At 44.9% G+C, this 13,172-nt stretch overlaps 1 protein-coding gene across 2 annotated transcripts in view; it reads right to left on the bottom strand.

Annotated features, from left to right (window-relative positions):
• rskrb (ribosomal protein S6 kinase related b) overlaps window positions 1-12,754 on the bottom strand; it is a 34,728-nt gene extending 21,974 nt beyond the window's left edge. Inside the window, exons 1-4 of one of the 2 annotated variants that reach the window (XM_090226300.1) lie at window positions 12,400-12,754; window positions 7,264-7,557; window positions 2,954-3,037; window positions 1,532-1,600 (exon numbers count right to left, since the gene is read on the bottom strand). Coding sequence is in view for 1 of the 2 variants with exons in the window: in XM_036967807.2 (XP_036823702.1) it covers window positions 1,532-1,600; window positions 2,954-3,037; window positions 7,264-7,557; window positions 12,400-12,429 (477 nt within the window). In the remaining variant the exon portion in view is untranslated. The remainder of the gene's footprint in view (window positions 1-1,531; window positions 1,601-2,953; window positions 3,038-7,263; window positions 7,558-12,399) is intronic. The other variant, XM_036967807.2, reaches the window with a different exon arrangement.
• Between the last annotated feature and the right edge of the window lie 418 nt (window positions 12,755-13,172).

Raw genomic sequence — 13,172 nt, 5'->3', positions numbered from 1 at the left:
CGCACCACGCTGCATGTTGGTCCGATCTCTCCTACTCCTCCTCAGACGAGGACGACGAACGTTACAATGCAGCCAATTCTGACTTTGTGGCTGTGGAATCTAGTAGAAAGCGTTTATCATCCACACACGGGGTTGAAATCACCGCCCCAGTTTAAGCACCTCCTTTCACCAATCCTGACTCGTCCAAATAATCAATGACGAAAACCCGAAACCAACTGATAACGCTCGAGGTACTTGTACATGTAGGTAGGGGTAAAGTGACTATGTATAGATAATAAACAGCGAGTATCAGCAGTATAACAGTGTGTATAGCTAGTCACGACCCTGTCTAAACCACTATAACAGCGTGTATAGCTAGCACGACCCTGTCTAAACCACTATAACAGTGTGTATAGCTAGTCTCGACCCACGACCCTGTCTAAACCAGTATACAGTGTGTATAGCTAGTAACGACCCACGACCCTGTCTAAACCAGTATACAGTGTGTATAGCTAGTAACGACCCTGTCTAAACCACTATAACAGCGTGTATAGCTAGCACGACCCTGTCTAAACCACTATAACAGTGTGTATAGCTAGTCACGACCCACGACTCTGTCTAAACCACTATAAATGTGTATAACTAGTAACGACCCACAACCCTGTCTAAACCACTATAACAGTGTGTGTAGCTAGTCACGACCCATGACCCTGTCTAAACCAGTATACAGTGTGTCTAACTAGTAACGGCTAGTGCAACAAGTACAGACAGCACTCTACAACACATATACAGCATCCGACCCACCTGAAGAGCATGACCTCTCTCTCTCTCTCTCTCTGACCCATCTGTACAGCACGTCCTCTCTCTCTCTCTGACCCACCTGTAGAGCATGACCTCTCTCTCTCTCTCTCTCTGACCCACCTGTAGAGCATGACCTCTCTCTCTCTCTCTGACCCACCTGTAGAGCACGTCCTCTCTCTCTCTGACCCACCTGTAGAGCATGACCTCTCTCTCTCTCTCTCTCTGACCCACCTGTAGAGCGCGACCTCTCTCTCTCTGACCCACCTGTACAGTACAACCTCTTTCTCTCTGACCCAGCTGTACAGCACAACCTCTCTCTCTCTGACCCACCTGTACAGCACAACCTCTCTCTCTCTCTGACCCACCTGTAGAGCACGACCTCTCTCTCTCTTGACCCACCTTTAGAGCACGACCTCTCTCTCTCTGACCCACCTGTAGAGCACGACCTCTCTCTCTCTGACCCACCTGTAGAGCACGACCTCTCTCTCTCTCTCTCTGACCCACCTGTACAGCACAACCTCTCTCTCTCTCTGACCCACCTGTAGAGCACAACCTCTCTCTCTCTCTGACCCACCTGTAGAGCACGACCTTTCTCTCTCTCTCTCTGACCCACCTGTAGAGCACAACCTCTCTCTCTCTCTGACCCACCTGTAGAGCACGACCTTTCTCTCTCTCTCTCTGACCCACCTGTACAGCACAACCTCTCTCTCTCTCTGACCCACCTGTAGAGCACGACCTCTCTCTCTCTCACCTGTACTATAACTTCTTCTTTAGACTGTTCCAGAACGCCCAGCCTCAGGATCTCTGACTTAGGGATTACCTGAGAACACACACAGACACAGACACAGAGACACACACACACACACACACACACACACACACACACACACACACACACACACACACACACACACACACACACACACACACACACAGATGATGTGAGCATGGGATGACATTAACATGTAGTACACAGCGATTCTTCTCATAGACAGTCCAGTTATCTGCCATTCAGCTAGTTTATATATATATACAAAAGTATGTGGACACCCCTTAAAATTAATGGATTCTGCTATTTCAGCCACACCTGTTGCCGACAGGTGTATAAAATCGAGCACACAGCCATGCAATCTCCGTAGACAAACATTGGCAGTAGAATGGCCTTATTGAAGAGCTCAGTGACTTTCAACGAGGCACCAGCATAGGATGCCACCTTAGTCTGACGGACTAATCGGGGTTTGGCAGATGCCAGGAGAACGCTACCTGCCCCAATTCATAGTGCCAACTGTAAAGTTTGGTGGAGAAGGAATAATGGTCTGGGGCTGTTTTTCATGGTTCAGGCCTCTTAGTTCCAGTGAAGGGAAATCTTAACGCTACAGCATACAATTACTATTTTAGACTATTTTGTGCTTGCAACTTTGTGGCAACAGTTTGGGGAAGGCCCTTTCCTGTTTCAGCATGACAAAGCAAGTTCAAACCCCCGAGCTGATAAGGTGCAAATCTGTCGTTCTGCCCCTGAACAGGCAGTTAACCCACTGTTCCTAGGCCGTCATTGAAAATAAGATTTTTTTTTTCCTATTTTCCTAAAATAAGAACTTGCCTAGTTAAATAAAGGTAAAATAAAAAAATATAGAAATTATTTGTCGAGATCGGTGTGGAAGAACTTGACTGGCCTGCACAGAGCCCTGACCTCAACCCCATCAAACACCTTTGGGGTGAATTGGAACACCGACTGCGAGCCAGTCCTAATCGCCCCACATCAGTGACCGACCTCACTAATGCTCTACTGGCTGAATGGAAGCAAGTCCCGACAGCAATGTTCCAACATCTAGTGGAAAGCCTTCCCAGAAGAGTGGAGGCTGTTATAGCAGCAATGTTCCAACATCTAGTGGAAAGCCTTCCCAGAAGAGTGGAGGCTGTTATAGCAGCAATGTTCCAACATCTAGTGGAAAGCCTTCCCAGAAGAGTGGAGGCTGTTATAGCAGCAATGTTCCAACATCTAGTGGAAAGCCTTCCCAGAGGAGTGAAGGCTGTTATAGCAGCAAAGGGGGACCAACTCCATATTAATGCCCATGATTTTGGAATGAGATGTTTGATGAACAGGTGTCCACATACTTTTGGTCTGTAGTGTATATGATATGCATGCGAGTGTAAAGTGCTATTGGAGGGTTACCTTGACAGCGTAGGTTTTCTGCTTGGCCTTGTCCTTCACCTTCAGAATGGGACCAAAGGATCCTTTGGCGATATATCCCAACACCTGGAACAAGAGAGAGGAGGTGGGAAGAGTCTCCAAAACCCTACAGTGTCTAGGGTCTGGTTTCAATAGAGAGAAATAGTAATGGCCTCTGTAATGAAAACTAATGGGACTGTAGAGACTGTTGGCATTAATATCCAGGCTGTAATGAAAACTAATGGGACTGTAGAGACTGTTGGCATTCATATCCAGGCTGTAATGAAAACTAATGGGACTGTAGAGACTGTTGGCATTCATATCCAGGCTGTAATGAAAACTAATGGGACTGTAGAGACTATGTTGGCATTAATATCCAGGCTGTGATGAAAACTAATGGGACTGTAGAGACTATGTTGGCATTCATATCCAGGCTGTAATGAAAACTAATGGGACTGTAGAGACTATGTTGGCATTCATATCCAGGCTGTAATGAAAACTAATGGGACTGTAGAGACTATGTTGGCATTAATATCCGGGGTGTAAACTACGTTTCTATTCAAGTGTTGATTGACATGGTAATAGTAATAGTAATAGTATGGTAATAGTAATAGTATTGACATGGTAATGATGCTGTATGTTACATTGTGACGTGTCGCGATGGCGCTAAAATAAGGTAAAGTGTACGGAACACCGCGATGTACGGAAGTTCGTTAGCTGTCATTACCATCGTGTCATTTTTTGTTCGAGCTGGTAAGCAGAAAGCTAACGAACAGGACTAGCGTGGCTAGTTTGCGCGGTCGCCGTAGCGACGTGAAGATGTTTTGCGACTCATGTGGTAGTTCCATCCTCGGACAGTCAACTGACTTATTTACAATCCATTAAGGTCATATTAAAGGAAGGAGTGTTGACTGTTATTTAGTTGATGAGTGATGTTCTGTCCATCCTCAGGGTCGTCTCGTGTTTTCACCTGAGCTCTTGCCGTTCAGGCAGGCAGAAATGTACGACGTAGAACTGTGTGGTAAAGGTCTCTCTCGCTACACTGGCAGTTCATAGAAATACAACTTCTAGATGGTGAAAACGTCTGTCATACATGTCAGATTACAATACTGGCGGGAGGTTATCTTCTCTCTCCAACGAGCCATTGATCATATTTCTACCTCAATAAATGTGTCATTTAACAGAGGGTCCACCACATGTTCTCCTATTTGCCTGCTCAGTCCAGGGTGCGTTGCATTGTGCTGCCCAGTGGCTCCACCCTCGCCAGGACGGGCTAAGGACTGTGTCTGTTTCCTAACAGAGGTCCTAATCCAAAGGCAGCTGCCGACCTGGCAACATCACGTGATAACGCATTCCATCGAGCACGTCTGTTACCACTCTAGCCACCAAAGCAGCGTGAGCAACTAGTGCTGGGTATTCAGTGTTCCAACTGACACGAATAACAAGTAACAGAATGGATCTCCTCACCACCTGTTCATGAATGAACCAGAAGAATAATCCTACGGTCATATTGCTTGGTGATACAGGCTACGATCCTTTAGGATAGCTAAATACCCTATTTTACTGACTGTTTAAGACTGATTAATAGCCATAATAGTGGTGTTTTACTTTGAAGATAACACCGCATTAGGGTTAGGCTTGTGATTCATTCATACAACGATCACACCCGTGCATATTACTACATAACAATGACGTTCAAGATATCATGGTTTTATAATTAAGCAATAAGGCCAGAGGAGGTGTGGTATATGGCCAATTTACCACGGCTAAGGTCTGTTTTTTTAGGCACAACGCCCAGGGCATTAGATGGATGAACTGTAGTCACCAGATGCCCAAGCCATCTAACCAAATCCCGAGATACTTATAGGAGGTCACCCTATCAATTTGCTGGTGTAACGCTCGTCTGAAGAAGAGGACCGCAGCGCAGCGTGGTACGTCTTCATGATTATTTATTCAAACTGAACACTGAAACAAAACAAACAAAGTGGAACAAAACAGTTCTGTCTGGTGCAGAAACACAAAACAGAAAACAACTACCCACAAACCACAGGTGGGAAAAAGCTGCCTAAGTATGATTCTTAATCAGAGACAACGATAGACAGAAAACATAGAAATAAAGAAACTAGAATGCCCAACCTAATCACCAAAATAGAGAATAAAAGCCTCTCTATGGCCAGGGCGTGACAGCTGGCCATTTATAGTTCAAATCTGCAATTGACTCCATCTGTCTACTTCCAGAGAAGAGAAAACTATTACATTTTGTTTTCAATTTCCAAATAAGCTGCCTTTGAATAACATCAAAGGCCAACTGTAAGTCCTGAAAAGCTTTATCAATATTAGATGCTCTAGAATCAATAATTGTGTCATCGGCATACAGATGGAGATTTGCAGAGTCAACAGTCTTCCCTTTATCATTCATATACAGTGTAAAAAGGATCGGACCTAAAATGGAGCCCTGGGGAACTCCTTTTGTAAGCCTTGTAAACTCCTGAGCTACACACTGTGTTCTGTCAGAAAGGTAGTTCTGGAACCAATCCAACCCATCAACACTTAAACCAACCTTTTTTAGTCTATACAACAGCAGGGCGTGGTCAACAGTGTTGAAGGCCAACAACAGGGCATGGTCAACAGCAGAGCATGGTCAACAGTGTTGAAGGTGGTATTGTTCTCTCTCACGTTCAGTACGCTTCTCCTGTTTGTTCATCTGTATCGGTCCCTTCTACACCTGCTTCCTGGTGGATATGTTACAATATGAGTGAGGATCAGCAATGATCTCTGCACCATTTGTTTGTTTAAATAAGGGTTTAATTGATCCGGACCAGCTGCTTACTTTATATCAATAGATTTGAGTGCCTTTACAACTTCTGAAAACTCAATCTCTGTAAAAGGAAATAGATGAACCATAGACCAGCATGCGGCAATTTCATTCACAGACTCATTCGAGATGTTAGGATTGAGTTCATTGTCAAATAAATACCCAGCTTTAACAAAATGCTCATTAAACATGGCAAGCAGTTTATTCTTGTCTGCCACATCCATTGAATCTGAGGACAATTTTAGCAGGAGACCAGTTTGTGTTCGCATTCATGGATTTAATGGTTTTCAATCATTTCGTTATTGAGGTTTGCCTTGGTAGATTCATAATAGAAGCTTTTTTACATTTCCGTATCTCAGTACCCTGAATAACTGCCATTCAGCCTGGGAATTACCCTTTCTGGCTTTGGCCCATTGTGTATTTCTGGATCAAATCAGATAATTCCCCTGTAAACCAGGGATTGTCTCTACCTCTTACCCAGTACTTTTTGAGAGGGGCGTGTTTATCACAGATAGTAGAAAACATGGAATGAAAATAGGAGAAATCCTCTTCGATATCTGTAATAAGGGCCCTCCTCTCCTAGTTACATGTATAACGTTCATACAGGAATGTCTGCTCACAGAACTGCCTAAAAGGTCGTTTGGCTATGAACCGAGACGGCACTTTAGGGATTTCACCCCGTGGGTCTGGTCAATGTGCCCAGTGTGTGGGTCTGGTCAATGTGCCCAGTGTGTGGGTCTGGTCAATGTGCCCAGTGTGTGGGTCTGGTCAATGTGCCCAGTGTGTGGGTCTGGTCAATGTGCCCAGTGTGTGGGTCTGGTCAATGTGCCCAGTGTGTGGGTCTGGTCAATGTGCCCAGTGTGTGGGTCTGGTCAATGTGCCCAGTGTGTGGGTCTGGTCAATGTGCCCAGTGTGTGGGTCTGGTCAATGTGCCCAGTGTGTGAGTCTGGTCAATGTGCCCAGTGTGTGAGTCTGGTCAATGTGCCCAGTGTGTGGGTCTGGTCAATGTGCCCAGTGTGTGAGTCTGGTCAATGTGCCCAGTGTGTGAGTCTGGTCAATGTGCCCAGTGTGTGGGTCTGGTCAATGTGCCCAGTGTGTGGGTCTGGTCAATGTGCCCAGTGTGTGGGTCTGGTCAATGTGCCCAGTGTGTGGGTCTGGTCAATGTGCCCAGTGTGTGGGTCTGGTCAATGTGCCCAGTGTGTGAGTCTGGTCAATGTGCCCAGTGTGTGAGTCTGGTCAATGTGCCCAGTGTGTGGGTCTGGTCAATGTGCCCAGTGTGTGGGTCTGGTCAATGTGCCCAGTGTGTGGGTCTGGTCAATGTGCCCAGTGTGTGGGTCTGGTCAATGTGCCCAGTGTGTGGGTCTGGTCAATGTGCCCAGTGTGTGGGTCTGGTCAATGTGCCCAGTGTGTGGGTCTGGTCAATGTGTGTGCCTGTGTGTGTGTGTGTGTGTGTCTGTCTGTGTGTGTGTGTGTCTGTCTGTGTGTGTGCTTGTCCTACCTGGAAGTGTTGATGTCCTGGTACAGCTCTGTGAGGGAACTCAGGGAGGAACATGGATATAAAGCCAGGCAGACTCCACTCTGCTCTCAGTCTATCTGGCCCTCCTCCCCCTAACACCTGGTCCGGGATAGGCGGGGCCTTATCTCTGATCATCCTCCGATGGCCGAGCCGCAGGGTGGGAGGGGCCAGGCGACAGAGGCTTGCAGGGATGGACAGACCAACGGAGGAAAATAATCCTCTCCATCCTGTAGAACATTGAGTCTCTTCTCTTTCCCCTGACCCTGCTGGGGGTCTCTGTGGAGGGGGTGGAGAGAGGAGGGGGTGGAGAGAGGACGAGGGGGGTAGGTATGAGACATAATGGGGAGGAGACATAGAATCAATTCCAAACAGCCGTAAACTTGGCCCCCAAGCCCGTTTCTATAGATCTGACAAAATGTTTATCACGCGTAGTAGAGGCTACCCTACCACAATCCCCTTCGGAGGGGGGATGAATGAGCCAATTGGAAGTTGGGGATGATTAGGTGACCATCATGGTATGAGGGACAGTTTGGGAATTTAGCCAGGACACCAGGGTTAACACCCCTACTCTGACCACATAGAGTCAGGACACCAGGGTTAACACCCCTACTCTGACCACAGAGAGTCAGGACACCAGGGTTAACACCCCTACTCTGACCACAGAGAGTCAGGACACCAGGGTTAACACCCCTACTCTGACCACAGAGAGTCAGGACACCAGGGTTAACACCCCTACTCTGACCACAGAGAGTCAGGACACCAGGGTTAACACCCCTACTCTGACCACAAAGAGTCAGGACACCAGGGTTAACATCCCATCTGAAAGACAGCACCCTACACAGAGCAATGTCCCAATAACTGCCCTGGGGAATTTTTTAGACCAGAGGAAAGAGTCCCTCCTTACAGGCCCTCCAACATCACTTCCAGCAGCATCTGGTCTCCCATCCAGGGACCAACCAGGACCAACCCTGCTTAGCTTCAGAAGCAAGCCAGCAGTGGGATGCAACTGCTCCGTAGGTAAGCACCACGGTCTTGTAGTGGATGTGAGATTCTTCAGGAAGCCAGTGGAGTGTGCGGATGAGCGAGGTGACATGGGAGCACTTGGGAAGGTTGCATGCCTCATACAAGTTCTCATTTAACCAACCATGTATAGGTTATTCCAAGTTTCCGTGTGGCCTTTGAATAGCGTTAGTTGAAGCAGCGCTACCCCCCAACTGTTTCCCCCTGTTCTATTGGTTTCAGCGTGATATTGATGGGATTAACAAACAATTACAGTTACCACGTTGTCAACCCACTTGAATCAAAATGCAACACTTCAAAATGCAGCTAGCTGTCTTCTACCAGTTGTTCTCTAACCTGTGAAGTACACATTATTCCCAGATTCTGTGTGGTTTCTGAGCTGTGTTAGTTTTAGCAGGACGTGCAACCTCATCCCCCCCCCACTGGCGCAATGAGTGATTGGCGTTTCTCTTTCTGTTTTGGTGACCCCCGTTTCAAAATGCAACATTCCAAAATGTTCTGCAGGTTGTCTTCCAACCAGGGTAACTATCTCCAGTTTCCACAGGGTTTTTGAGTTGTGGTAGTTTCAACAACGCATATCCCTCCGCTAAATCGATGAGTGATTTATGGCCACTTCAAAACAACAGGGTTTTTGGTGTGCAGTTTATAAGGTTAATAATACAAATTAACGTAACATGATCACTACCGGTCAAACGTTTCATAATGACACCTACTCATTCAAGAGTTTTTCTTTATTTGGACTATTTTCTACATTGTAGAAAAATACTGCAGACATCAAAACTATGAAATAACACATATGGAATCATGTAGTAACCAAAAAAGTGTTAAACAAATCAAAATATATTTTATATTTCAGATTCTTCAAAGTAACCACCCTTTGCCTTGATGACAGCTTTCCACACTCTTGGTTAATTTGTGGAATTTATTTTCTTCTTAATGCATTTGAGCCAATCAGTTGTGTTGTGACAAGGTAGGGGTGGTATTCAGAAGATAGCCCTACTTGGTAAAAGACCAAGTCCATATTATGGCACGAACAGCTCAAATAAGCAAAGAGAAATGACAGTCCATTAGTTTAAGACATGAAGGTCAGTCAAAGCGTAACATTTCAAGAACTTTGAAAGTTTCTTCAAATAGAGTTACCAGCCTGAGAAATTGCAGCCCAAATTGCAGCCTACATGACCCTGCTGGTCATCTATGAACATTTGAACGTCTTGGCCATGTTCTGTTATAATCTCCACCCGGCACAGCCAGAAGAGGACTGGCCACCCCTCATAGCCTGGTTCCTCTCTAGGTTTCTTCCTAGGTTTTGGCCTTTCTAGGGAGTTTTTCCTAGCCACAGAGCTTCTACACCTGCATTGCTTGCTGTTTGTGGTTTTAGGCTGGGTTTCTGTACAGCACTTTGAGATATCAGCTGATGTAAGAAGGGCTTTATAAATACATTTGATTTGAATTTGATTTGAAATAGTTCAAGTAACAGACACATCTCAACATCAACTGTTCAGAGGAGACTGTAAATTGCTGTAAAGAAAGCACTACAAAAGACACCAATAAGAAGTAGAGACTTGCTTGGGCCAAGAAACACAAGAAATGGACATTAGACCAGTGGAAATTTGTCTATTGGTCTGGAGTCCAAATTTGAGATGTTAGGTTCCAACCGCCATGTCTTTGTGAGACGTGTTGTGGGTGAGCAGATGATCTCTGCATGTGTATTTCCCACCGTGAAGCATGGAGGAGGTGTTATGGCCTGGGGGTGCTTTGCTGGTGACACTGTCTGCGATTTGTTTCGAATTCAAGGCACACTTAACTAGCATGGCTACCACAGCATTCTGCAGCGATACGCCATCCCATCTGGTTTGTGCTTAGTGGGACTATCATTTGTTTTTCAAACAGGACAATGACCCAACACAGCCTGGAAATATTTTACCAAGAAGGAGAGTAATGGAGTGCTGCATCAGATGACCTGCCCTCAAACAAATCACCCAACCTCAAACAAATTGAGATGGTTTGGGTTGAGTCGGACCGCAGAGTGAAGGAAAAGCAGCCAACAAGTGCTCAGCATATGTGGGAACTCCTTCAAACTTTTGGAAAGGCATTCCAGGTGATGCTAATTGAGGGAATGCCTATAGTGTGCAAAGCTGTGGCAATTTGAAGAATCTCAAATATAAAATATATTTTGTTTTGTTTAACAGTTTTTTTGGTTACTACATGATTCCATATGTGTTATTTCATAGTTTTTTTTTTTTGTGAATTTTACCCCTTTTTCTCCCCAATTTTGTGGTATCCAATTGTTGTAGTAGCTACTATCTTGTCTCATCGCTACAACTCCCGTACGGGCTCGGGAGAGACGAAGGTTGAAAGCCATGCGTCCTCCGATACACAACCCAACTGCTTCTTAACACAGCGCACATCCAACCCGGAAGCCAGCCGCACCAATGCGCCGGAGGAAACACCAACATGTGGAAGAAGGTGCTCTGGTCAGATGAAACCAAAATTGAACTTTTTGGCAACAATGCAAAACGTTATGTTTGGCGTAAAAGCAACACAGCTGAACACACCAACCCCACTGTCAAACATGGTGGTGGCAGCATCATGGTTTGGGCCTGCTTTTCTTCAGCAGGGACAGGGAAGATGGTTAAAATTGATGGGAAGATGGATGGAGCCAAATACAGGACCATTCTGGAAGAAAACCTGATGGAGTCTGCAAAAGACCTGAGACTGGGACGGAGATTTGTCTTCCAACAAGACAATGATCCAAAACATAAAGCAAAATCTACAATGGAATGGTTCAAAAATAAACATATCCAGGTGTTAGAATGGCCAAGTCAAAGTCCAGACCTGAATCCAATCGAGAATCTGTGGAAAGAACTGAAAACTGCTGTTCACAAATGCTCTCCATCCAACCTCACTGAGCTCGAGCTGTTTTGCAAGGAGGAATGGGAAAAAAATTCAGTCTCTCGATGTGCAAAACTGATAGAGACATACCCCAAGCGACTTACAGCTGTAATCGCAGCAAAAGGTGGCGCTACAAAGTATTAACTTAAGGGGGCTGAATAATTTTGCACGCCCAATTTTTCAGTTTTTGATTTGTTAAAAAAGTTTGAAATATCCAATAAATGTCGTTCCACTTCATGATTGTGTCCCACTTGTTGTTGATTCTTCACAAAAAAATACAGTTTTATATCTTTATGTTTGAAGCCTGAAATGTGGCAAAAGGTCGCAAAGTTCAAGGGGGCCGAATACTTTCGCAAGGCACTGTATATATATATATATATATATATATATATATATATATATATATATATATATATATATATATATATATATATGCACAGCAGATTAATGTAGGCTAAGCGTTCTGCGCATTACAGTTGTATGTTCATTCATGATGTGAGTATTATAATCTGTAGAGAACAGAGCCATCATCCATCCAGAACAACACGACCAGGCCACATACTGTTATTATCACACTATTACTGGGAAGGCTACATCTGAATGTTTTATTTATTTTTGCTTTTGTTTTTATTTGTACCGTTATTTAACTAAGCAAGCAACCTTTAAAAAATTACAAAATGTTTACCTTATTTAACTAGGCAAGTCAGTTCAGAAAAAAATCTTATTTTCAATGACGGCCTAGGAACAGTGGGTTAACTGCCTGTTCAGGGGCAGAAGGACAGATTTTTACCTTGTCAACTCGGGGATTCGATCTAGCAACCTTTCAGTTACTAGTCCAATGCTCTAACCACTAGGCTACCTGCCACCCTAAATAACACCCCTAGTTAATATACTACATATTGCAATAATGTAACATAGGATAATATTATAAGATTACATGGACAGATCCTAGATCAGCACTCTACTGTGTGATGCTTTGTGGATATGTGCCCTGATCTCATGCACTGAGAGTGAAACAGTATGAGTAGCTAACTATATGAGCTGGTGTCTTATGTTTAATTAATAAGTTAAACCCCAACAACTCTCACTGATGCTGATGCAGTCATAGTCAGAGAAGTTTCAGCGTCAAGGACGTCCAGGGAACCCCCCGCAGCGGTATACCTGTCGCCCACTACCTGAGAGAGAGGAAGAGTCCTGCTATTTCACCTTGCTGGCTTTACTGGCGTCCGCCCCCATCTGGTCTGTCTCTCTCAGCTTGTTGTCATCCACCACGACACTGCTTCTTCATCATCCTGCTAGCATCATCACCCTCCTCATCCTCGCCCTCACTCACACACAATCCGCAGCCTGCGCAACACACACACACGGGTTCTCTGTGCCCCGGCGACTACACTATGGCCAGCCGTCGGTAGGTAAAACATTAGTAGCTAGTACTTCCTAAAGTCTTCCACCGTGTTGTCGTCGTCGATAGCAGACAGAGCAGATTAGGCGACATAAACAAAATAATCCCTTCTGTAGGTCACGTCACCTCTACATCCGCCCACATGGCGCTTATCCAATCAGACTGGGAGCCCGTTGCGTTAGACCCGCCCCATTCTCTCTCCCCGGCCCCGCCCTCTGAAAGGAGATTCTATCTTCATGAACTCTTGAATTATTTATAATACAGACAAAACACAATAAAGACAATTTACCGTGATAAAAAGGAATCGTGTTGATAAACTCTTGTAGATGACTGTTGTTCAGATGTTAATACAATGTCGTTGGCAGATTAAGTTGAAAAGAACAAATTAATCAATAAAGGTTTTTATATAGTTGAATCCCAACTGCAGTGGTCATTCATTTACAATGTAGCAGGCTGAGGCAGTAGGCTCTTCTCACTCTCATTAGTGATTCCTGGTCCCCTCAAATCAAAATCAAATAACATGTTTCTACAATCAAGTTGCAGAAACATTTCAAGGATGATCAAATGGAAGCAAGGA

The sequence above is a fragment of the Oncorhynchus mykiss genome, chromosome 29 (assembly GCF_057628025.1).
Source record: "Oncorhynchus mykiss isolate SJ-2025 chromosome 29, ASM5762802v1, whole genome shotgun sequence".
Lineage (NCBI taxonomy): Eukaryota > Metazoa > Chordata > Actinopteri > Salmoniformes > Salmonidae > Oncorhynchus > Oncorhynchus mykiss.
The sequence above is the reverse complement of the archived record's forward strand: the minus strand, read 5'-3'. Positions and strand labels throughout refer to the sequence as shown.